The 25230-nt window shown below is 55.6% G+C and overlaps 1 protein-coding gene across 1 annotated transcript; it reads left to right on the top strand.

The window, feature by feature from the left end:
* Positions 1 to 521: 521 nt before the first annotated feature.
* On the top strand, positions 522 to 22068 carry ARHGAP36 (Rho GTPase activating protein 36). Its single transcript, XM_072876736.1, has 14 exons — positions 522 to 587; positions 677 to 753; positions 4417 to 4573; positions 8030 to 8092; positions 9412 to 9668; positions 10736 to 10931; positions 11442 to 11497; positions 11992 to 12142; positions 15716 to 15864; positions 16534 to 16704; positions 18409 to 18506; positions 19446 to 19628; positions 20456 to 21298; positions 21878 to 22068. Exons 3-12 carry the CDS (start codon positions 4459 to 4461, stop codon positions 19582 to 19584), a joined length of 1395 nt encoding a protein of 464 aa, XP_072732837.1. The 5' UTR covers positions 522 to 587; positions 677 to 753; positions 4417 to 4458; the 3' UTR covers positions 19585 to 19628; positions 20456 to 21298; positions 21878 to 22068.
* The last annotated feature ends 3162 nt before the right edge of the window (positions 22069 to 25230 follow it).

The following is a 25230-nucleotide window of genomic DNA, read 5'->3' as shown; positions in this document are numbered from 1 at the left end:
GTGACTTTGCTGCTGAAAATGGGGGAGCAACTGCAGCTCCTTGGGAATAGAAGGGGTGGCTGAGCTGAGCCTTTCCCATGAGATTTCCTTAAATAAGCCCTCGTCCTAAAAATAAGCAGGGGAAGTCATTGCAGAGAAGAATCGCTATGTTAACGCTCCCAGCGGAAGGCATTTTATTTCTGTTTTCGAGTTAGTAAGATTCATTCTACGGCATCCCCCTCTGAAGGAGGATTTGCGGCACTCTGGCTTTGCCCCGCTGCCCGTGGGTGTTTTCCTCCTTGCGGGGAGCACCGGTGCCCGCCCAGGCTGGAGCGAGCTCTCCGGCCGCCCCGCTGCCCAGCGGGGCTCTGCAGGGCGTTGCCCTCTCGGCGCAGGGCCACCCTCCGAGCCGCTGCGCTGCCGTCGGGGAGTTTGAAGCTGTCGGTGGTGGTCCCCATCTGGCTTGCTCCCGTGAGCATAAATACACGCTTGTTGCAAGAAGTAAGGCCAGATTTTTCGGGGTTAACAGCTGAAGCACGAGTTTGTCGGAAAGCTAGCGCTGGTGGCGTTTTATAGGGCTGTTCTCCCAGCGCTTACGGTAGGGCCAGGTAAGCAGCAGCTTGCCCTGACTTCTCCTTCCTGCTTTCCCTCTGTTCTGCTCCCTCTCCTAACCGGGTTTCCTCCTCCTTGCCCCAAGGCGGCCGCATCCTCCGTGACTCCGCTCCGACCATCCCTCCGGCTGAGGCAGGGGCTGTGAGCTTCATCTGCAGAAAGGTAATTTCCTTCGGTGTGTCTGTCTCGGGGGCTTGTCTGTCCATCCGCAGCATCTGCTGGCAGCAGAGCGGCTCCCGTCCTGCCGGGAGGCTCCTGCTCAGGCACCGCCTCCGCTCGCCCCTCATTTCTGGCGTGGCAGAAACACCTGAGCTATTGCTGGCAAGTGGAGATGTTCCTACCTGTCAAAGCCAACACTTTACCTGTGCCCCCTTCTCCCACCCAGGCTCTCCCAGGGGAGCTCGCACCCAGGATCTCCGTCTGCAAAGCTTGGTAGGACCACTGAGTTATTTTAGCTTGACGGACCTCTTACATGCAGCCGCGTTGAGAAAGTAAATAAAATACGTTCCCAAAGGGCTGCTTCTTCCTTCCACAGATTTTTTTTTTCCTGCAGGATGAAAGTTATAAAAAGCCATGTATTGCATTCAATGCCGATCGCTGAGCTTGCCGTGCGAGGGAGCGCGTGGAGGGGCAGAAAGCTGAGGGGAGGCCGAAGCGAGCTGCAGAGCCTAAAGAACAGCTCCTGGTGTTGTTCAATGATTTAATAATGAAAAAGCCCCTTTTCAAGCAAGACACAGATGCCTCCGTGGGCTGTGCCTCACCTAAAATGTAACCGGGTACGGTGACTCCCTGGCCCCTTCGCTAACGCATCCCCTGAGCTCCAGGCTCTGGGGGGGTCGGTGCTGCCTCTGGCTGCCTGCAGAACGAGCTGCCGTGTCGGTAGGATCGCAGCGGCTTTTCCTGGGTGATTCACCCCTGCGTCCGGTGTATGAGACAGCCGTAGGCACCCGCGTACCCCAGTTTTCATCGTCCCGAGGTGCTGAGCTGTGCCAGGCGCGTGGCTGTGCTGCAGCGCACGTTTGTCACCGCGCCTATGCTGAGGTTTGTGCTTTTTGTAATACGCGTCAAATGTTTCAAGGCTATCTTTGTCTTTAGCTGAGTTCCCTTTTTGGTGTGCCCTTCTGGGGAGTTCATAACAACTCTTTTTATACTTTTTTTTTGTTTTTTAATTTATGTAACTTTCTAAATATCTTTAGAAATTGAAAACCTGGCCAAAAGAAACACTGTCCCAGAAAACAGCCCTCCCCAGCACAGGGATGGAGGTGGGCAGCCAGTGCTGTGCGGAGGCTGGTTGCTCAGCCTGGAGAAAAGGAGGCTGAGGGGAGACCTCATCGCTCTCTGCAACTGCCTGGAAGGAGGCTGGAGAGAGGTGGGGTCGGTCTCTTCTCCCAGGTAACAAGTGACAGGACGAGAGGAAATGGCCTCAAGTTGCTCCAGGGGAGGTTTAGGTTGGGTATTAGGAACAATGTCTTCACCGAAAGGGTTGTCCAGCATTGGGACAGGCTGCCCAGGGGAGTGGTGGAGTCACCATCCCTGGAGGTATTTAAAAGCCGTGTAGATGTGGTGCTCAGGGACATGGTGTAGTGGTGGGCTTGGCAGTGTTAGGTTTACGGTTGGACTCGATGATCTTAAAGGTCTTTTCCAACCTGTACGATTCTGTGGTTCTGTGATGCTGACAGACGAGCCGGTGCAGGCTGCCTTGCCGCACTCCTGGCTGTTCTCACCCTTATCGCTGGCTCTAGGAGATTTCCAGGCATTTATTTTTCATTAATGCCTTAAAGCCCTCTTTGGGAAGGCTCCTTTCGGAGCCTGTATTCTGACCACATCTTTTCTGTGCACATGCTGATAACCTTGGTCCTGTCTTCTGTTTATTGCTGCTTTTTGCTCTTTGGACCGTGGCCGGGTTCTCCGGGTGCCGCAGAGGCGTCGTGTGCTGCGGCAGGCTGGGGGCCGGGGGAGCGGCCGCAGCCTCTCTGCCCTCGGCACCGGAGCGGGCACACAGGTTGGTGCAGGGCGAGGAGCCGGGAGCCGGCGCGGGTCCCTGCGTGGCCTCTCCGGGAGGCTGCAAACGACCGGGAGAGCTCCCCAAAGTTGCGGGAGAGGGCACGGGGCGTCTGGCGCTTGGCCGTGGCCTGCGTGGGGCTGTGGGCTGCGGTCCAGCCGGTGCTGGGGGAAAGGCGTTGGTGAGGCTTCGGCAGCACCGGGCGGTGCTGGAAGTGTCTGATTTACAAGAGATGAAGCTCAGTGTTAAGTATTAAATTAAGAAATAAACCAATTTAAAATGGGGGGAAAAGGCAGAGAAGAAGAGCTTGTGAATGAAAGGGGACTGTAAGTCTTATTTAGTGGGATGTGTGCTGCTTTTTAGGCTTCAGAAGTTTTTATGACTGAAAAAAGAAAACCCCAAAGCTCTCTTCTCTTCACCCACACTGGAGGGGAACTGCTGCACCCACCTTTCTGCAGGGCGGGAAGCGTCTGTCCAGCCTCCCCCCGCCTGACGGAGCACGCTGGAGGAGCGCGGGAGCGGCAGCGTCCGCACGGCCCCGGCGTCCCCGCGTCCCCGCCTGAACAGCCACCAGGGACCAGCCCGAGCCAGAGCCATTCGAGGCTGTCTCAGGAGGGCACTGCTCCTCAGTTGCTCCCGGTACCGGGGCACCCAGTGTGTGGTGGGGGGTGGGTGAGGGAGAGGAGGGGTGTGCATCTGCACAGCATCCTCCAGGGGCCGGTCTGAGGCTGGTACCTCGTCCCAGGCCCTTTCCACCCAGAGCCCACGGTGCTGCTTGCGGTGAGCGGCGGTCGGGCTGGCGGGGAGCAGCGGGGAGCAGCGTTCAGCGGATTCCTGTGAAGATGGGCTGCTGGGACCTGTTGACGTGATGCCAAAAGGTTCAGGCCCCCTGACTTGGTGGAGTTCGCTGGAGGGCAGGGGCGAAGCAAAGCGGGGGGTGTCTGGGGGGAGCTGGGAAAGGCTCAGGTTGCCCCAGCAGGCAGGAGGAGCTTTTCGTTAGGTGCCGCTTCTTAGGGGGGTAGGAAGGCAAAGGAAGTCCAAGTCTGAACGTATCCAGAGTTGATCCCAATGCCGCCGCCAATACCTGCCGCTGAGGGTTGGGTCTGCGCGCGCAACGTGAGGACACGCTGGGATGGAGCCCCTGGCTTCGTCTGTGTGCGTGTTGCTGAGCAGCTCCCAGGTGGGACGAGCAATGCGTTAGACAAGGTGTCAGACCAAGCGGGGCGAAGCGCTCCTTACTGCCGTTTCCCTCGCACGAGCTTTCGCTGCGCTTCGGAACACGTTGTGCCTTCTAGGTTTGGTAAGGAGATGGTCGGACTTGCCTCCACCCTGACTTTGCTCACGTGGAGCGTGGTCTCAAGGCTGATGCCAGCCAGGAACTATATTCCCATGGTGAAGAATGGCCAAGTCCCAGCATCGGGACCACAGTCCCTTCCCCGGCTAGCCAGGATGTGCCCCGTCTTGTGTACGTGAGCCTGATGGTGTTGGGCTCCATGTGAAAACAGATGGCAGCCAGAATTGGCCAGGGAGCTCTCTGCCAAGCACTGAGGTGCCTCAGGGAGCTTGTGGGGTCTTGGGAGCCAGGGCTGAGGTCCCTCACGTTCCCCCTGATGCCTCCAAGGCCTTTGCTTGGAAGGTCAAAGTGAGGTGGTGTGGCCGGGGCACCTACAGATCGGCTGGCTCTTCGGAGAGGTGTAAGAGGGCCAGGTGCCTCCTGCACTTGCAAAGACACCCTGTGGCATTTTCAGCAGCTTCTCCCCTAAAGCAGGCGTCTCTGCGATGTGCTCCTGACTCTCTTATTTTTATATATGTATGTTTTTCAGAGGACCTTTACCTCAGCTCTTCTGCCAGGACAAAGCACCAAAATGCAGCCTGTGCCTCTGCACAACCTTTCGGAGTTGGAAAGAGCCAGTCTGCAAGAGATTGCCCTCTACCAGCTGCAGGAGAAGCTGCTTGTTGGAGATCTCAGACTGGCTACAGGTAGAGGATGGGAGAGGACGGCTCCTGCCGAGGGAGGGCTGAGGTCGGAGCCATTATTGATCCTCATCCCCGTGCCCACGCTTTGTAACAAGGGATGATGTTTATGGAAAGACATTTGTGACACGTTTTGGTCCATTTTATTTTTTGTTCCCTGCTTTGGTCTGAGTCTCGAAGGCCTAATCAGCCTTTTGAGGAGGGTTTGTGTGTCCGTAGGAGTGTGAGAATATGACCTTGCCTGTTGTCTGCCTCTGATCCCCCTAATCCAAACCAGATGCAATATGACTTGGCAAGGTCTTCCGCTAGGACTATCTTAATGCCATTGGGATAGGACAAGTGTGGCTTTTTGGATTAATATCGAGCACAAAGTCCTGATGCTGGGATGGGGCTTATGCAAGGCTGGAAGATGTGCTACTGAAATGAGTGGGCAGATAAATGTAGAAGCTCCACAGGGGCTGAGCTCCTCTGTCCTGGCCTACATAGACAAACAGGCGTTGTCTGGGTTCCCATAGCTGCCTGCATCCCCCGACGTCTACGCATCAAACCAAGCGACCACAGTGAGTTGGGGATCAGCGGACTCCTTCCCAAATTTACTCGTTCCTCAGGAGTGGACAGACCACCTTGAAATGCCTCCTCTGCCCTGGGCCGTATTTTGGCATCCCAGTAGGGCAGGAGACGCGCAGCTCACCAGCCCTAGGGTCGCACGGTCCCAGCAGTGCGGGTGCAAAGGGGGCTCGAGGGTCTCCAGCCCCACCAGCCGCTCGCAGCAGGGCTGTGGGGCTGGGACCTCCCACGCGTGGAGCCCCCCCGTCTCTGGGGACCTGTCCCACGGGAGGAGCATTGCCTAATGCTCAGCCTCACACTGGACAGCAAGTACTTGCTCGGGGCGACATCCAAGTTTGGCTTCCTGTCTTAATTATTATTCGGAAGATTTCATGCAATGAAATGGCTTCAAGAAGAGTGAAAGAGAAGAAGCTCCCCTCTCATTCCCAGACCTCCCAGTTCCCCCAGGGCTGCAGCACCAGTCACCACAGACTGCCTTTAAGTCCCTGCGGGACTCTGACCACAAACATCCTGGTTCCTTTTCTTTTTTTTTCTTATTTTGAGCTGTTGTGATCCCATTTTCAGTGATACCCCACAGCAGTAGCTTCTCTAGGGACCACTACACTGCAAAAAAAAAAAAAAAAAAGTATTTCCTTCCTTGCTGTTAAGTGTGCTGCCTTTTGTCCGATGGGCTCCTCTCTTCCTGCGGGATAAGCGTGGGGGACTGCAAAGTCCTGATCTCATTGCTGTGTGTATTTTGGACATCGCTCTCATGCTCCCCTGCTGTTTGAAGGAAGCGGTTGCTGTCAGGGAATCCCTCCTTCCTTTAGTCCACCTTTGTATCCTTTAGATTTCTACCTGCTAATTGCTCTTTTGGCGGTTAGTTGGCTGGGAGTCAATGTAAGATGCTGAGGATTAGCTATGAAACTATTGCACTTGCAACATCATTTTCCTCCCCTGCGTTTTAAAGGGAAGTTCATGATGTTTGGGAACGCCTGAATTTGGGCTACACGGTCTCCATTTGGGCCCATCGACCTGTCTGTGCTCGCTCCCCAACGTCTACCCACGTGAAGTTCCTGCCTCCGTTAACAAACAGCCATTGCACAGTTGTTACTGTTTTCCTCAAGGAAAAGGTGTTCAGCACCTCTTTTAATCCTCGTATCTCCAGATACCTAGACGATGAGGATCACGGGGTGTGCGTCCCCTTGTGAACCATCCTTTGGGGCAACCTTCAGCTTTGATGATACCCTCTGGGCTGCTCTTTTCCTTCTGAGACTCTTTACCTCATTCAATCCCAACAAACTTCTGCAGCATCTCAGACCTGACAGCAAACAAGCCTCCTTCAGGATGACCCTCCTGAGCTAGAGAGCAAACGCGGCATGGGCACGACACCTCGTTTTGGCCAAGTCTGCAGGAACAAGTCTGTGGTTCAAGCAGGAGATGACCAAGAAAAACGAGATCTTTGAAGGATGCACAGCATCAAGCTTGCTGTAATGCATCTCAGTGAAAAGAAGGTGTCCTCATCTCCTAGGTTTGTCGTGGCTCATATGCGTTACTCTGTCGTGGAGATACCGGCTCAGGCTTTCTGGGCAGGGGGATCCTCACGGTTTCTTTGTTACCTGCTGCCTCATGGTTTGTTTCCCGTAGGAGCATCTGCACAGCTTTAGGAGTGGAGAGTTATGCTGATGCTCAGCCTCAGCACACTGCGTCACCCCTCCTAACTCTCTGCTGAAACAGTGGAGTTTTGCTGGCCTTTTGTTTCCTTCGCTGGGTGGTTTTTGTCTCCATGTTGTTCTTCTTCATCTTCCTGCTATCTGGTCACTTGAATGAAACAACATGTACGGTGCTGCAGAATAGTTAACGTAGGCTGCACATGTTGCTCATACCAATTTTCATAGCTTTCTTCTAAGTCTTACAAGATAACCCAAACAATTATATAAGCCTTTTCTAGGAAGAGAATTCCTCAGGAATAAGGAGCACAAGCCAGAACAGGGTGATGTGTCCTGGAAGGATTTAGGGTGGGCAGTGAATGAGTTTTCAGTTCACTGCTGCCGACTGCTGTCCCTGGATGTGCAACGTGGGGAATGCTTAGGAGCAGGGCTTGCCTCCCTGGGACCAGTACGGGATTTCTGGTGGCATGTGTTTTGTCTAACTTTATTTGTCTATGCTCTGTAACACACTCACAAAAGCTTTTCTGGGGCTCTATTTCTTTTTCCAGTGTCGAGACCAGACCTCTTGAGGATGAATTAGCGTAGCTTTCTGAGTCATTAAGTAATTGCTAGGACGTCGTCATTAATCCAGAGTCATGTATATAGACTATACGAATACAGAGACAGCATTTGGTAGCTGTTGCAGCACCAGGCGTCTCCTCTGGGGCATGGCAAGCTAGGATGCCACCAGGAAGAGCAGCTGCGGGTCGTTTTGCCTCTGTTTTGTAACGCCAGAGCATTTGCTGGCCGCCTGATGGTTCACGTGCCCTGACCTGTGGTTTTGTGCGTTGCTGGGTTGCTCATCTGGATAGTAAGGCATCAGTAAGCCGGGAGGGAGGGAGGTTTGCAGGGCTGTGGTCTGAGCCAGGTGGGGTGAATCCCACGGCCGGGGTGTCTTTAACCCATGGCTATGGGGTTAAAGACACCTCCAGGCTCAGGTGCCTGAGCGTGGAGGGGTCCCTTCCTCCACTTTGGGAGGATGGCGGCCCATCTCTGGGGCTGTTTCCCCCGGTAGCTGGTGCCCACCGTGCCATCCCCCGTGGCCTCATGCATCCTCTCTGGGCCAGGGCCACGTCAGGCCCACAGCGTCCCTCTGCCCGTGGCCGTGCTCTGCCTGCGAGGGTGCAGAAAGGCAAATGTCTTTAAGGGAAGACTGTGCTAAAACAGCCTAATGATGCAGAACCTTTGCTTTCTTTTCTCCTCGTAGTTGGACCTAAGCGCAGTAAATCTATCCGCCAGAAACTGGAGAGCTTTTCAAAGGAGAAGAAAGGTGAGCAGCCGCCCTTTTAACCAGGTTTTGGTCCCTGCTCTCAAACGGAATTGGTGGATTTTGATGGGGCCGAGCTGGGAGGTGCCCAAACTCAGCAAGGTGCTTTGTCCCATGTTGTTTCGCTGTTCTCCGGAGCGGGGTGTAACGAGACGCGCGCAAGCATGCCAGAGTCTGGAAGGGATGCATATGTGTGTGGACGAAATGCGTGTGTCCGTGAACGTGCATTTGTAAAGACGTACACATCTGAATATTTCTGTCTGCCCATTTTACCCCTGGTCTCACTGCTTCGAGTTCTGTTTTATTGTCCCTTGAAGGACATCAGCCGCAAACCTGGGGACACCAGAAGTGTAGGGCGCAGCCAGCTGGGAATGAGCAATTCCTCATTTTCTTCACACCAGTACAAAGTCCACTCCAGGAAATTATTGGGCAGCAGCCTGATACTTTACAAAATGGGTTTCTCTCTCTTGTACTCCGGTTGCCAAACCCCTTGGCCCAGGGTGGTGTGGAGGCTGGACGTAAGGAGAGCTCTCCTTGCATCTGCAAGGAGGGATGGAGGGGGAAAGTTATTTGGGAAAAATGCCATTAATACCAAGACTGTCACTCTCGAACAGACATAGCTGACGCAAACCCTATAGAAGACTGGAGGTTATGATTTGGTAAGAATCTTTCATAGCAAATATTTCTGGTGATTTATGAAGCCTCCGCTTCATAGACGCTATGGCATCTTCATGAGGCTGTAACCAATAAAAGGAAGGGAAGTTCAGGAAACACTGGGACAGGCTGCAGCAAGCACGTTGATGGTGGCCAGCTTTCCTGCCACCTCCCCAGCGTCTCCTTCCCCTTCCTCCAGCACGCTGCCTCCCACACTGTGCCCTCCCCGCTCAGCTCCCTGCCCTGCACCCTGAGTCCCACCACGCAATGCCCCGGGGCTTTCCAGGGGCAGCAGCTCCCCTTTGGGTTTGCCCAGGGCCATTGGGGATGCTCTGCTCTTCCCACCCACCCCAGGCACTCCTGGCTCCTGGGGAGCGGGATGAGGAGCAGGAGGGGCCAGGACATGCAAGGGCACTGATAGTTACAGGACTGCCGTCCTGGCTTCAAGCTACAGATCTTCTTGTCACGTATTCAATCGGTTTTACACGTTGTCCTCTTCACTCTCCTGCTGGTGGTTACCTTTACAGTATCCCGGTATTCCCTCCTGTTGGTTAATTATTTTATCCAGGCGTGCATGCGTGCCCCTGGCAGCTGGGCTGTGCTGGTGCAGCTCCCTCTTGATTTTCCTGCTAGCCATACTTTTCCCTTTCTCCCGTGTTTTTCCCTAGACTGCTCTCCTCAGACTTTTGGGATCCCGCTCTTCCAAGTCATCGCCAATGACCGTGCCTACAAGCAACTGCAGGAAGCACTGAAGAAGAACCGCCGGCTCTGCCTGGAGGTGGAAGCGACGGTGACGAGCTTTCGGGCTCAGAGGCAGAAGAGGTCCCCGATGGGCAGGAGCCGTGGCCTGGTACCCTCCGGGGTCTTCCCGGAGGAGCCGCTTTCCCCAGCTTTTCTCGACAACAGCTCCTGGAGCCAGCGAAGGGTACGATTGCAAAGACGGGCTGCGCTGCGATGGTGCTGCAGGTTGGGGGAGGCTCTGGCTTCAGTAATAACTATGGTTTCCCAGGGTCTTTTCTTAACGAATGTGAGTTATTCGTGCTGCATGCTGGGTCGGTCCCGGTCTGCCCTCAGGGAAATGGGGTGCCCCTACTTCCCCCAAGAGATGGACTGTGAGGGCTGGGACAGGCTTTACTAGCTCAGCTCTTACGGAGCCAACGTTTCCAGAAGGACGTGGCCAGGCAGCCAGAGGCAGATAGGGATAGGAGGAGATTCATCATCAGTGGCGTGGATTTTCCTGCTCCTCCGTTGCCTCGCATCGTGGTGAGCAGCACTGTGAACAGATATGACTGCTCCGTGAAACGGCGTTGCCTGTTTGGCAACGTCGCAGGTGGAGACTGGGCCCCGCGCTTGCGGAATTCCCACCAGAAGTTGTGGCCGTCGATGGTGGGTCATGTCGGGTCCCTGGCCGCGCAGCAGGGAGAGACCCCTCGCTGCCGTGGGGACATCGGCCGTGCCGCTGAACCGGTCTCCGCTTTCTGTATTGACTACCAAAGGGCAAGGAAGGTGGTGTGGCTGGTCAGCCTTGGCCACCTTCTTGGCTTCAGTCCTGTTTCCTGCGAGGCAAGGTGGGTATTAGGCTGGCTGTGGTTTGCCTCATCTCTTTGGAGTAGAGACCCACGCCTGCCTCTTGCTAAGTGTCTGTAACCCCCGGTGTAAAGCAGCTCCAATACAGGTAACTAAATCCAGGATATTGCGCAGTCGAAGGTGAAAGGTCTGGGGACGTTTCCTCCTTCCCCGTGCCTGCGTGCAGTAGGAAGGCTGGGTTTAGAAACACCTGACAGTAGGAGCAGTGCGCATAAACAAATGCATGGGAGATGAAAGGTCTGGGGTTGCAAGAGAACCATGGAGACAGGCTCTGTAGACCTCTGTGTACGTTTGGAGGTGATGCCTCCCTTTTCCACAGACTTCTGAGGTCACAGCAATGATGGTGGACTGGGATCTTGTGGGATTGTTCCTGCCACCCTGCGAATCACCTCTGCTCCGTCTCAGGGGGCAATGTCCGTGGACTCCATCACTGACCTCAGTGACAACACTTCCAAGCTGCTGGAGGCACTGCAGTTGTCGCACCCCCACGAGCTGGATCCACGGAGAAGCCTGGGCAAGAAAAAGATGTTGAGCCTCAACCCCATCACCTGGCAGGTCCCGCGGATTGTGGACAGATGTTGCAGACACATTGAAACGCACGGTAAATACGCGTGTCTCTCCAGCCAGAGGGCCTGTCCCACAGGAGGCTGGTAAAACCCATCATACCTGGTGGGCTGGGGCATTTGGGCCCGGCCGTCCCCGAGGTGGGAGGAGGCAGCTGATTCCTGGGGCAGGGCACGCTCCTGAAGAGCTGCCCGGGGAGAGTCCTCTGGGCTGGGTGTAGCGTCTGGGCTGAGAAGCGAATGTCACTGCGGGTATCAGCGACCCATCTCCTGGTGCGCTGTGACCTTAACTCCCCCTGCAAATCCAGCATCTAGCTCCGAGTGACTGCACAGGTGAGTTCTCCTCTCCGACCCACAGACCATCAACCCCAGAAGATCCTACAGCTCCAAAACCTTCCTTTTTACCCCCTCTGCCAGGAGTGGGGAAGCACGCACTGCCTCGCGTGCAGCGCAAGAGAACCACTGCCATGATGTTGAGGTGCTCCAAGGAGTAGTCGGGGCGGCAGGGAGCTGTGGAAATGCAGAGCACTAACCTGTCTGTCTCCCAGGTCTCCAAACCGTGGGCATCTTCCGGGTTGGGAGCTCCAAGAAAAGAGTTCAGCAGGTAAAGTGAGACACGTACTGCATCCTCTGCAGCAGCACCGTGTCCGAAGGACAGATGCTTGTATGGGCGGGGAATGAATAAAGCAGACATTGACATGGAGGGGTCTCAAGCATCACAGGCACATGCTGGATCACAGCCTGTGACCTGCTGCTGGGTCCTTCTCCCAGCCGTGGAAAGCAGGCTTCATCTCTCCAAGCTGCCTTTATCAGATGAGCCTCCATGCCCTGGCTGGCACTTCAGAGGCCCCGCTGGGCTCCCTTCACCAGCCAGCAGGTCCTTCTGGTCCTGTGGCCCATCCTCTGGGCAGCAGCAGGCTCCTGGGCTCCGGCATGCCTTCTCTGGGGGTGCCCTGCCTCAGGGGGACGTTGGGAGTAGCCAGCCCTCCTGTCCTGCCATTGCAGTAGCTCTGTACGGGACAGTTCTGACAGCGTGACTCGTAGAAAGAGGAAGAACTGACCGTTGCTTTTATTCTTCTCCTTTCTTCCATCTTTAAGCTGAGGGAAGAGTTTGACCGAGGACTGGATGTTTTCTTGGATGAGCATCAAAGCGTTCATGATGTGGCTGCTCTGCTCAAAGAGTTTCTTCGGGACATGCCGGATTCACTGATTCCCAGAGAGCTCTATGCAGCCTTCCTCAGCACAGCCTGTGAGTACCTGGGCTGCGTTGTTCTCACTCTGCACAGCCCACCCACCGCGTTTGGTTTTGTACGGGAAAAAAGGGCATTTTCTTCTTGTGCAACGACCTGGCTGAGCACCGGGTCCCAGCACGATTCAGCGTGCTGCGCAGGGGCTCAGCCCAGCGGTTTGCACTGCCTGTACGGGCGTCTCTGCAAACGCTCTACCCAGGTCCCCCACCCTCCATATTTCGGGTGACTGAGTTTTTAGGGAGTCTCCACAGCTTCCAGCATCACTCTTTCTTTGGTCTCCTTCACCGTCTCTTTGCCTCCCTTTTGCCATCCTTCTCTCCTCGGAGCTGATTCTCCAAACCCAAATCCTTGAATGCCTGCTTCCACATCAACAGCGAGCAGCTACGCACCAACGGGCCTGCCATCGGGCTGTGCCATGCCAGGGAGCAAGAGAGGGCACGTGGTGGGGGGAACAGGGGTGTACAGGGATTTAGGAGAACGTACGAGGCAATCTTCCACCCTCAAGCTCAGGCATTTGAGCATCCAGCACACCTGCACTGCAAAGCAGGAGCGTAAACCAGCCTGTCCTTGCTGAAATCGCCCCAGAGCAAAGGTGTGTCTTCTCGTTGTGGGCACGTAGCACTGAGTTTCTTCAGGATAAATATCTCCTGAGACTGGCGGCACGTGGTCTCCTTAGGGAGATCGGGAAACCTGGCTGGTGGTGGAGATGGAAGGCTGGCGGCAGCGCCCGTCTCTTCTAGCTGTGCATCTCTGCAGGGGCAGGAGAGACCTGGATCGAAGGGGAGAAACAGAAGACGATAGCATCCCACGGGAAAAGCAGGCCAGTGCTGCACCCCAGCTGGAAGCGGCTGTGCTGTCTTTACTTTGGTGTCTTTTATTTAGAGTCCTAGGTGTGGGATTTGCGTTATGTTTGGTAGGAGCTTCCAAATCAGCTAGTTTGCAAATCGACAATAATTTGAGCTGCCACCTCCTTCAGTGTTTTGTAAGAGCCGTCTACAGAAAGGCTCTAGAGGGAATCTGGAAGCTGGGATGCCCACACCTGACAAGATGGGAGAGTCTGTGATGAAGAAGGAGATCCTGGAGCACAGGGATAAACTTAGTCTGCCAGGAAAGAGTCAGCAAAAGCTGAGATTCCTCTCAAGTTGGATCACTCCTCCTCGTCCTTTTAGGAGAGGCAGATGCTTTTGGAGGACAAGGGCTGGGTGTTTGCCTGTGTCCCACTCCCCAGAAGCCTGCAGGGTGATGAACCTGCAGGGTCTGGGCACAGGGCATTTGGGGTGAGGTCGCTGACCTCAGAAGATGGTCTCACTGCTTGACGGTCTCACTGCTTGTAAAGAGCGTGGAGAAGAAAGATGCAGGGAAGGAACCACCATCTAAAGCTGGAGAGAAGACCAGGCCAGGCCGCTGCTTCCAAAGGTTTCTTCCTGCCACTGCTGTCTTCCTTTTCAAGCTCATTAAGGAACACGTTGAACAGCACAAGCTGCGAACAGCAAACACTGTGCGAGTTGCTCCTGCCCTGTGTTTCCCATTTTTTAATTAATTCTTTGTCCCCCAGAAGATCTTCTTCCTATGTCACAGCTGCTTCTTTTACCTCAAAACTCTAAATGAGATCCTTTGCCCAAAACCTTCTAGAAATCCAGGGAGACCGAAGCAGCCCCCCTCGCCCCTGTCCTTGACCCACCAGAGAGCTGCAGGAGGTCTGAACAGCAGGACGTCTCTGCAGAAGCCGCGTTAACCCATTGACTCGGCATCTTCGTATTTTAGCAGCGGTCACCCCCGTTTGGTTTCTCTGTGTCTGTGGACGGTTCTGTTCCCTGTTTGCGTGTGACGTGGCCGGGGTGGTGTCGGCCAGCGTGGGTGGCGGTGAAGGAGCGGGAGGTTGTGCGACGGCTGCTGCCCGGCACGTTGCCCCGCGGCACCTTCCCTCTGCCTGTGGCTATGCCCTGGACGGGGTTGAGTCGCTGCCGGCCCCAGCTTTGACCCGGCCCCAGCAACGTCGGATGTTCTCCCTCTGGGTCAGGAGCCTGTAACCCTTGTCCGGATCTGCCAAGCTGTTACTTCTGTTATATTTTCATCTTTCTCTGAATGTGAAGTGACAGTATTTCTCCTACAAGTCTGCAGTCTAAAAGACAGAAGACTAAATGACGCACCTTTGTCATACAAGGACTTTTAGGGCACAGCGTAAAGCAGATGGTTGGGAACTGTCAGGTTCCCAAATGGTTGGGAGCAAATGGTTGGGAGCTACCTTCTCTGTGCCTTCCCCGGTGGAAATTGGTGTTGCTGTGGCTAGAAGATGGGCTTCATGTTTTTCTTCCTGGGAGATGAGAAGGTTAATAAAGATTGCCATTGCCATTTGCCCCAAAAAGCCAAGCAGAACTGCAGAATATTCACAATACTGAAATACAGGGTTTTCGGAGTGATGCGTACAGGCTACAGCCGTGTCTTCCAGGCTTAGCCTACGGGTGGGCACACGTGGCTGGAGCAAAGTTGGTCTGGACCGCTGTCCCATCTCCAGGAGCAGCCAGGTCTCTTACTCAGAGGAGTGTCTAAAAACAGCGTTGTTTCCTCCAATATTCCACCTTCCAGTGGTCTCCAGGTAACCTGAGCCTGAACTCTCATTAGCGTCTTGTGGCCTTTACAGGATTTCTATTCCAGCCGCTTTCTGAGCCCGTCCAGCTGTGTGGTGGACACGACCTTCAGCAGGTTGCAGGGCTGTGGTTTAGTTACGTGCTCCATGACACGCTACTGCCGTTGCCTGTTTTCTTGGCGCTGCTGGCGTGTGTGACCTGAGCGGATCTTCAGCTCACGCCGGGTTTGTGATCCTCACACCCGAACCAGAAGCTCTTGCCAATTTTCCCTGTATAAGTGATCTAAGGAGCCTCCTCTCGCAGCCAGCAGCAGAGCAGGATACGGGACCACGCGGTCCCCCATCCGCTGCTCTTTCTGACCTCTCATCCATCACGCAAGCTTTGAACGTCCCTCTTGCATCATACCCTCCTCTTTTTTTTGTCACTCTCTCTAGCCTTGGCTGGCTGTTTGCTCTCTCCCTGTCCTCCTCCCTTGCCAGCGCAGCATCACTGTCGCTGCAGCGAGGTGACTTTCTTTCCCCTTGCCGTCACTGTTAATAAAAAGGCCAAATGGACTGCATGAATTCACACCACACCACACCACGTACCATTTTTCAAACGTTTGGCTCCCAGATCCTTCCTCACCACCCTTCTTTGCCAAAAGCACTTGACAGCAGCGGGATTGGCGATGTGCTGCCTGGCACTGCCATGTGCAGTTCCTGCAGTCTGCCCTTTTTTTTTTTTTTTTTTTTTGATAATGGGATTATAATCCCTCTGGTCTAGGACAGTCTTTGACTATGAGGCTGCACAATACCCAATGCAATCACATCGCAGCCCTTGCTGGGGTCTCCCAGAGAGCTTATCCCTGCATGGATGGGATGAAGGGTAAGACGCCAGTCTGGCTCCCTCCAGAGCTCGTTACCGTGGATGTAAACGAGGGCTGTCCAGCTGGAAGTGCCTACCGGGCTGGGAACCGCACTAATTAACGGGCTGCTCTCTGCCTAGCCATGGAGGGCCCGGCGCAGCTGGCCGTCCTCCAGCTGCTGCTCTTCCTGCTGCCCCCCTGCCACAGTGACACGCTGCACCGGCTCCTGCGGTTCCTCGGCGAGGTGGCTCGGCACGCCGAGAGCTCCTGGGGCCCTGACGGCCAGGAGGTAAGGCTGGCCCGAACGGGTTGACTGCACGAAGAAACGGTTGCTCAAACTTTGTTGGTTAAAACCCAGCAGAGCTTCTTGCAAGCCTGGGTGAATCCTTTGGCAAAACCAAATTGTTGATAAATGCCCTTGTCCGTGGCAGGTCGGGGTTGCTCTCAGTCCAGCTAAGTGATTTTCTGGGTTGCAGTAACCCCAGAGAGACCTGGCTGTGTGTCCGTAGGCAGCGCAAGGAGCATTTCTTGTGGACTAATTCTGTTTTTCCACCTCCAACTTTCATGAAGGACTTACCATCACGCGTGGAGGTTGATTTTGGTTTCTCTGGACAATTCGAGCTCCAAGTCTCCTGGTGATTCAAAGAGACTGATTTTTGTCCCATATTGTAAGACGATATAGAAATATTGGTTGTTACCTTCTGGAAGGGGTTATGAAAGTGAGGTAGATGGGAATGGAGGCCCTGATGCAAGGAGGGGGGGTGAGCACGCGCTCCGGCACCACAAACCCTTCATGCTGGCCCTGCCACCAGCTCGGAGAGGACCAGCCTGGACCCAGATCAACGCCCGGCCTCACTCAGCAGCTCGTGTCCCTGCTCTGGGGTGGGTGAGGCTGTCCTGGGACACCTCATGCTGGTGCACCTATGATCTGCAATTTCTTTTTGTGCTTGCTTGCTAGATTCCTGGGAATAAAATGACAGTTTCAAACTTGGCCATGATCTTTGGTCCCAACATCCTTCAGAAAGAGAAGCCTGGAGAGAAAGACGCCGGTGCCATGAACTTTGAAGACAGCGCTGCCATCATACTGGTGCTCCAGCGGTTGATTGAGCACTACCAGACCTTGTTCATGGTAGGTGAGGCTTTCTCAGGGTGGCTTCTCTAGACCTTGCCTTCCCCTCTGAACTCATTTCTAGTGGCAGCAGAAGGAAGGATATATTCACAGCCCCATTTAGCAGCAGGTGACTCGAGTCGGCTGAAAATTCATTCCTCATGCCAGGTGTAAATGTTAATTTGTGATGGCTTGTTACTGGCATCGTAAAGGCAGAGCTGAGGGTCACGCCATGAAGAGGTCCTGTCTTCTCTGTTGCTTTCCACCCTGGTGACGTCTGACTGAGCTCATTTGGGACAGGAAAGAACTGGCCAAGAGCAATTGCAGGAGTGGCACCTCAGTCCTGTTTCTCCCCTAAAGTCCCAGTGAGGGGGGAAAGAAGAGAAAAAAAATGGGAGACCCGAGAAGAGGGAAGGAGCTGGAAGGCGATGGCGTGGGGTGGAGGTGCCACAGCCTCGGGCGGACGTGGGGAGAGCTGGTGAGGGCAGTGAGGACGGGATCGCTTCGGATCTACTCTTTGCTGGATGATGTGGACCATCAGTGTGAGGCAGGGAGTGCTCATCCTGTCTTAGAGGATGCATCGACCTGGGGTTCCCAAAAGCATCTTTTAGAGTCACATCAAGGTTTGTATGGAAAGAGACCTCTGGGGCCTCCAGACCAGCCAGATCAGGGCTCACTTCAAAGCTAGATCAGGGCTGCATCCAGCTGGGGTTTGCTTTTATTTCCAAGGATGGAGAGCTCTGACCTTTCTGGGTCCCGTCCCAGGGCCGCACCACCCTCAGGGGAAGGGTTTTCTCCTGGTCAGAGGTGCCCCTGCTGCAGCTTGTCCCCGCTGCGCCTCGGTCTGTGCCCAGGCACCTCTAGGAAGGGTCTGGCCCCATCCTCTCCCCACCCTCCCGCGGGGCACTTGCAGGCAGCAGCAAGAGCCTCTTGCATCTTCTCCGGGCCGAATCCTGCTCCGCATGGTTGTCCAGGTGGACTTCAAGCCTTCGCTGTTGCACTCTCCGCTCTGCCCTGGTGCAGTGTGGATGCCAGGGAGGCACGACAGACCGGGGACGCCTCTCCAGGCTCCGTGCGTCTCTCTGCCGCTCTGGGAGATGCTGGTGGAGGAGGATGAGAGCAGTGCAGTGCAGTACCTGAACACCGGCGGGGTGACTTGGAGGCGGGCATGGCGGCTGAGCGGGAGAGGATGTGGATGTGCAGCACGGTACCGGCTCGAGCACCACGGGTGCTTGGTGTGGACTCGGGCACTCTGCAGCAGTCCCCAGGGGATGCCATGTAGGTGGGCGCCAGGCGGTCACGCAGCTGATGTGGCTGCTGTCCTTGGGGACAACCCAGTGGAGGCCGTGCAGCTGTTTTGAAAGCCCAGCAGAACCCCCCGGGGTCAGCAAGGGCATGATCCTCCCTAAAACCTGGGAAATTCCCGAGAAATACCAGAACCGTCCGTTTCCTACAGCTCTGTGGGAATGTGACATTTCAGGTCCCCAAAAAGCCTTGCAGCAACTGTCAGGTCTACAGGGAGCCGAAGGACCGGGGTTAGCGGGGGAAGAGCAGGGGCTGAGATCCTGCCGAGAGCCCCGTTGGTGTGCGGGACACGGCACCGGCAGCGTGGGTCTGTGAGCAGGTATTGACCCGGAGTCCTTTTGCTGCCCTTGGCTCCTCTGCTCGTCTTCCTCCAGAGAGGAGGCGATGCCATGAGCACGCGTGTCTGTGTATCCCTCCCAGGTCTCTCCAGAAATGCAACGTGATGTCCTAAGGAGGCTGTTTCAGACAGACCCCGACGTCATCGACTACCTTTTGCGCAGGAAGTTCAACGCCACGCCGTAAGTCCCCGCGAGGCGCAGCGCTGCCGGCGGGCACCTCGCTGCCGGCAAGCGACGGACAAATCCTGCTGATCTTCCCGCCTATCGTTCCTCTTCCTTCCACCACTTTTGGTCATGAACTCCCCAGCTAAAATCCTTCACTTTCTGCGCTAACACCTAACAGCTGAAACATCCCAGCTTTTCTGTCCCTTGGAGCTCCCTATTCTCCTTCCCCCCGCCCCCGAGCCTGTGCCATGTTCTCTCCTGTACCCAAATCTGCCCTGCATCAGAACTCCTCCCCTGCAGGCGTCCTTCTGCGTGCATACCTGCACAGCTCTTGTCCTGCTGCACCCCCAGAGCCCTCCGCTGCTCCAGCCTCTCGGGATCACGCACCGATGCCTGCTCCGTTTTCAGCTCCATCACTAGCCTCCTCCAAATTCTCTTCACCCTTGGTGTTGTCTGCGTTTCTGTGCGTTTTTTGCCTGTCCTGCCTGCGTCTGTGTGCCCTCGTGTCTGTGCCTGTGCCTGCCAGCTGGGTCTGTACATCGGCTTTTTGGCTGCGAGATAGGATAGTCCCACAGAGGCTCAGAATTTGAGCTCATGCCCTTCCCTGTGATTAAAGAAGGTGGGGTAAAAGGGCCTTGTGTCCCATGATCTGGGCCCACGATCGTGGCACATAACGCAGGAGGTGTTTTGCTCCCCTGTGGTGTGAAGCAGGGCATGCTCGGCAGCCGTCGGGCTCCTTGTAGGGCTGGTGACTCCTTCAGCAAACGTGGACGGTTTCCTGGAGCACAGACCTTACGAGTCTTCTCTGCTACTGTTCCTTGTCTGTCTTCACGTTCCTTTTGGGGCTGCCCCGAGAGATGGCAAATCTTCGGGGTCACTGCTAGAGGCCACTCGGGCGTGGAGTTGGCAACAGAAGCCGTTTGCAAATAGCATCTCTCTTTTTTACTTTCTTAGGAGCACAGAGGGTGAGGATTCAGCAGAGGAGCGTGCTCCATCCCCGCTGCCTGGTTGGACCCGCGCCCCGGAGAGCAGCTCGGTCTCATCAGAGTTGTACAGCAACGTCTCGTTCCTAAACCTGGACATTGGCATCTAGCAAGCCCGGTCCATGCCCTCTGCGCTGCCTTCTGCTGGGGAAAGGTGGCCCATTTTTTTCCACAAAAATAAGCCCTCTATCCCACTTTGGAGGAGTGGAGAAGCCACGGGAGCGTGAACGTCTGTGGGAGCATCTTTGCTACCAGTAGCCATGCCGAATTGTTCCGGTGTAGGCAGACCCACAGCAGGAGAGGTGTTTGCGGGTTGCCAGCAGCAAGGCTTTCCGCACGTGGGTTTGTTGCTAGATGGCAACCAAGAAACCCGTGTGCTCGCGCAGCGGCTGCGCGTGCACGGTTGTGTAGGCAGCGGCGAGCGAAGGGGAGCGCGCTCTGGGAGCGAGCCGGAAAGCCACTGCCGTGGGCTGCAGCACGGCCTCCGCGACCCACCGCTTCACAGGAGCTTGAGGCGTGAGATTTCTGGCCCCAGAGCTGTGCGTGAGCTGACGCCTCGGGGTTAGCAGCGCGCTGGGCGGCAGCGCGGGCGGGGACTGCAGGGTGGCTTCCTGGCATCCCTGCCTGCGGAGGACCACCTCTCCCCTCCGAATGGCCACCAGCCCTGCGCGCTGGGACAGCGAACTGGTGCAGGCTGGTGCGGGTGTCTGGCAGCTCGCGCCGTGCTCGGCGGACGGGACTTGGAGGGGCAAAACAGACCCCATCTGGGGTACCTCCAGGCATTTGCTGGGCTCTGGTGGGGGCTGGCCGCTTACAGGGGCAGGGGGAGCGGTAGCCGGGGGCTGTGCAGCCAGCGAGGAGGCTGGCCTGAGACAGAAGCAGATGGGCACTGGTAGCAGGGTGGTGAGGATGGAAAACGCTGTTCAACTTTGTGCGGTTGGTGCTTTGGGATCCCGTTCACCGTCTGCTGTTGCATCACAGGCTTGTGCGGAGAGAAAGCTCTCCTGGAGCTAAAGGAACGCCCGCGGAGCTGAAGCAACAGCGCCGGCATTGCAAAGACACCCTGGCCTGCCCTGTGCAGAGTGAATCACAGCTTGCTGCTGGGTTTGAACCCAGGTTTCGAACCGCTCATTTTAGAGAAAGAAAACACTGCATCGACCCCAAAATGTATGGCTGCTGTAGTAAGAGGGAACAACATACTCTGAGGATTATAAACTTCAATTTTCCTTGAGTTAACATGCACTAAGTAGACCTTCTAATGTATTTTACAGATTATGGTGTCTTTTCGTGATCTTTGGCTGAGAAGTGTCTGGTTTGGTTTGTTCCTACTGCTCAGGCATTGGAAGTCGCTGCCAGCCGTGTGCAAACGTACATTTCTAGCTGATCTGGCAGAATGAAAATGAGCAGCAGATATTTTCTGTTGTTTTCTTTCCGTTTGCTCTGCCGGACGTGGCCTGGCAGGCCCTTACTCAGTAACCCCCATGGGCCGGGTTGTCCCTGGGTGAGACAGCAGCGCAGGGAGGGATGCTCTGGACGGCCGTCCCCAGGCAGCTTCGGGGACGCCGCTCCAGCGCACCGAGCCACAGCCGGCACGACGGAGGGTGAAAAGTCGGTGTATGTGGAAGGGGAGGTCAAAGAGACAGCGAAAGAGGTGGCCGTCAGTTTTTGCGTGCAACGTTTTTTGTCTTTCGTCTGTCTTCTGAGACTGTGGAATTTTTCGTCTCTTGGCTTGGAATGTCAATTGTCATGTTCACAGTTTAAATCCTGCTTCCGAGGAAATGCAGCTGAAGAGTGCAGAGAAGAGGGCAGGCAGGTGGGAAGCTGGTAAGGGATGGGATGGGATGGGATGGGATGGGATGGGATGGGATGGGATGGGATGGGATGGGAGGAGAACCGGTGCCCAGAGGAGCACTGGCGTAGGAAAGCAGGGCAGGCAGGCAGGGGAGGAAGGTGGGTAACGCTGGAGAGCAGCAGGGCAGAAAGAATGAGCTCTACCAGGATTTTCTAGTGTTGAGGGCAGATGGATCACAGCTCCTCTTGTTTGGGCTACCTGACATCAGCTGCAAATCTGTGGCTTTTATTCTGGAGAAACCAAGACATACACACTGATGATTACAGAGATGCTTGTTTTCCGTGAATTGTGGCAAAATTGTCTGGCAAAAAGCTCAGGGCACAGAGAGTTCAGCTTAGCAGTCGCTTCCTTTTGTTGCTCCATAGGTCTCCACCCATCTGTCATTTGGGGTTATATTTAGACATAAATATAAAATATATTATATTTTATGTTTGGGGTTATATTTAGACAGCAGAGTTTCTCACGTGTGACAGAAATCCACGTTCCACAATGGATTTAATTGTCTGGTTTCATGCATGACTCTGAAACTCTGCCAAACTCAGCCTTTGCAGAGAACTGATTGAAATTTATCTCCGTAGAAGTTCCCAGCCCGTTGCTATGAGCTCCTCATCACGGCTGCCGTACACGGACGTGTGGGCATGGTTTCTTTTTTTCCTTGGTGTGGTTTAAAATGTTTCTGTCTACACTGGCATGTTGGATAGAAGCTGAAGGATTTGACACCGCTTCCCCTCCCAAAAGTGGCTGAAAAATAAAAGAGAGCTTTTGAAAAGCAAACCAGGCTGGAGTGTTTGGCAGAACTGCGGCTCAGGGAGGACAGGGAGGGCCGGGGATGTTCAGAGGAGGACCAAAGCTCCATCGGTGCTTTGCTCCACGGGGCTTTTCCTACCTTCGCATCCGTTGTCGATCCACGGATGAGAGGTGGAATGGGGAATCGCGGCCGGTGCCCCGGGAAGCTTTGGGCTGGCAGGATGCTCCTGCGTGGGGGAGCGGTGGGTGCTGGCCGGGGTCGGGTACCGGCTCGGTCCTGGGGACAGCGGGGATGCGGGTCTGAGTATGGCCTGGGACGTGGGTTCTGACAGCGCGGGGCTGGGGCTACGCTGATGGATGGCCCTGGGGATCGGGCGTAGGGTGGGAGCACCTCTGCAGAGTGAGCGTTGGTCCTTTGGGTTCTCGGAGCCCAGCTCCTCCTGGGTGCTCCGTGGTGCTCCCACCACTGGGGGTGACTTGGTGGCCATGAGAAATGTCTGGCTATGCCCAGGCCCCCACGTGACGTTTGTCGGTAAGGTGAGGGTTAACGTTGGTTTTCCGTGTAAGGTTATGGTCGTATCATTTTGAGTTGCAGCTTTCTCGGGTCAGTTGAGTTGCTTTAGGGAAGTTTTGTAGGGTCAATAAACCCCCCGTCTTAGTTTCCACAGTAAAATTATTTTGCTCGGGTTAATGGTAGGTTTGGGAGTACAGGTTTGGCAAGTGTTTAGGCTTCATGATAGAGGTAGGATTAGAGCTGGGGTTGGTTTTAGGTTAGGACTAGGGGTAGGGTTGGCAAGGAGATGAGGGTGACTCTAAGGGCTGAGATAGAGTAAGTATTTGGGCCTTCTCTGTTGGAAGTAGGTTGGGTGTCCTCAGCATGCTTGGGTGAAGTTGGTGACTGGGGGAAAACGTTTTGCAGTCGTGTAAAACACGGCAGTGGGTTTCCATTAGGGGTTGGTTGAAGTTTTGGTTTATGAGTAAGATTCAAGATTAGGTTTAGGGCTTTGTTTAGGGTTGGGGTGAGGCCAGGGCTTGCCTGACCTATAACCATTGGTGTTCAGGTGACGTTGGGAGCCAGGGAAAGTCGTCTGATACTGCCCAACCTCTCAGACTCGGGAGACTTCTGATGGTAGGGTTAAATTACGTTGCTGTTCTGGTTGGACGGAGGTAAACCTCAGGGCAATGCCGCGATGCTGGAGAAGTGTTTCAGACAGGAAAATAAGGTCTGGTTAGGTCTGGGGTTACAAGAAGTTTACACTGGGGTGAGGGCAATCTTTGGGGTTAGGTTTAGGGTGAGGGCGGGAGCCCTCCCAGCAGAGAGACGCGCTGGGAGCCGAGAGGGTTTGTGCTTTGCTCTGGCTGGGGTTAGGTCAGGGTTTGGGTGAGGCTCTGTGGCCTCCCGAGTGGGATTCCCCGGAGTCCTGCTCCACCTAGACAGCTGGGAAGAGGCTGAGCATCATCCGGGATCCAGTTGCATCCACAAACGGTCGCACCACCAGTGCTCTACCTGAGGGCCACCGGGGACCGATGTGACCCATGTGCACCCTAAAACTAGTCACCCCCTGACCCCAGGGGCCACCCCCCATGAGCTGGATCCTTGTGGCTCCTCTCCAACTAAAACCCTTCAAGACTGACTTTATTGTGGGATAAAAGGGACACCCTGGTGTCCCCCGGACACAGCTTGCAGACAGGGACAGCATTCCAGGCAGGAGGGACCTGGTGAGGGGATACAGGAGGGGATGGGCGACTGGGGGGGTGACACCCCAGGGCATGGGTTGCCACATGGGGCCACAGCCTCTGACTTCCCGGTGCCACTGAAGGACCAGGAGGACCCCGGGGTGGAACCATGCACCAATGGGCCAAGCTGGTCCCATAGGCGAGCTGGGCCCAGGGTGCCCCGGCTGCTAAGGGCTCCAGGGCCTATGGCTGCCTCGTCCCTCCCGCGGGGCAGCCCCGTGCTCATGGCACTGACCCCGGGGAACTGCTGCTTTGCCCCGACTGCAGGAGATGTGCCCCCAAAAGAGCCTGGGTTCCCTTGGGGGCTGTGATGGGCGCAGGGAAGAGGACGAAAGGGGTGAGGAGAGCATGCTGGGCTTGGTCCTTGGTTGCTTGGTGGAAAAATACCCCAGCACAGTGTGGAAGGCTCCAGGAATGGCTCCATCACGTGGACCTCACTTGATGCACCCCAGGGGAGCCCCGGCTCCATGGCACAGGAGGTGATGGAGGGACTGGGACAGGCTGAGCTCAGGCCACGGACCAGCGTCTGCCCTTTGCTCCCACCAGCAGCTCTACAGGGGGAGGTGACAGGGGTTCCTACAAGAGATAGGGAACAGCCTACCCCTCCTTCCCCAAGCCTTGTGACTGGGCTCCGAGTGCGAGGCCTTGGTGTTGCAGTCTAGCTCTGAGCGTTGCTGAGGTGGCAGCAAGTTTTATGGAGCTGTGGCTGAAGGGCTCACTTGTTGAGCTGTACACCTCTGCCTTGGGATCTCCTAAGGATGCTCTGATTCCCCCACCATGGAGAGAGGGTCACCCTAGCCCAGGAAACAGCTCCTGCAGCCCGCGCGGGCCTCTTGAAAAGAAATGGCCCCGTACCAAACTGAGCTCAGGCAGCTGGACGTGAGCGTGCAGAGCAAGGGGTCAAGAGAAGCCACCATCAAGGCAGGCAGGGCCCAGCCGTGGCCCCGTGTGTCGGGACTTGCCCTTCGGCAGCCCTGGTCCTCAGGTCCTCCTCCCCGGACCAGTCTGAGGCGAGCTGGGCTGGTTTGCCAGACGCCGCGCTGAGGCGCGGGGAAACGCTTGGCACCCCGGTGCGGACGCGTGCTCCAGCAATGCCGGCGTCTTGCACTGTGAGCAGGGAGCCCACGGCTCGGCTCCTGTCCCTCGCTGCCGTAACAGTGTCGTGGCTTTGGCTACGCCTTGGAGCATCAAGAGGATTATTAACAACTGCACGAGCGTTTCTGTGCCCCCAGCCTGAGAGGGAGGAGGTATTCCACCATAGCCTCGGCGGCATCTCTCCAGTGGACAGTACCTGTCTCACGGTACTGCACCTTCTCAGCTGCACTGCGCAGGGTTGAGCTCTTATTTTGTAAAGGCCCCTCTCCTGTGGATGGGCACTGTCGGGAGTGGGTGGAGAAGTGGTTCCTGGAGACCAGCAGGC

Source organism: Ciconia boyciana, chromosome 12 (assembly GCF_034638445.1).
Source record: "Ciconia boyciana chromosome 12, ASM3463844v1, whole genome shotgun sequence".
NCBI classification, from domain to species: Eukaryota; Metazoa; Chordata; class Aves; order Ciconiiformes; family Ciconiidae; genus Ciconia; species Ciconia boyciana.
The sequence above is the reverse complement of the archived record's forward strand: the minus strand, read 5'-3'. Positions and strand labels throughout refer to the sequence as shown.

What these genes read in the sequence shown, in the direction of transcription:
- ARHGAP36 (XM_072876736.1), top strand. Translation starts at nt 4,459, where the DNA reads ATGCAGCCTGTGCCTCTGCACAACCTTTCGGAGTTGGAAAGAGCCAGT. An exon ending in CCAAGAAAAGAGTTCAGCAG is followed by an intron (nt 11,498 to 11,991) that starts GTAAAGTGAGAC and finishes TCCATCTTTAAG; the next exon opens with CTGAGGGAAGAGTTTGACCG. An exon ending in GGGGCCCTGACGGCCAGGAG is followed by an intron (nt 15,865 to 16,533) that starts GTAAGGCTGGCC and finishes CTTGCTTGCTAG; the next exon opens with ATTCCTGGGAATAAAATGAC.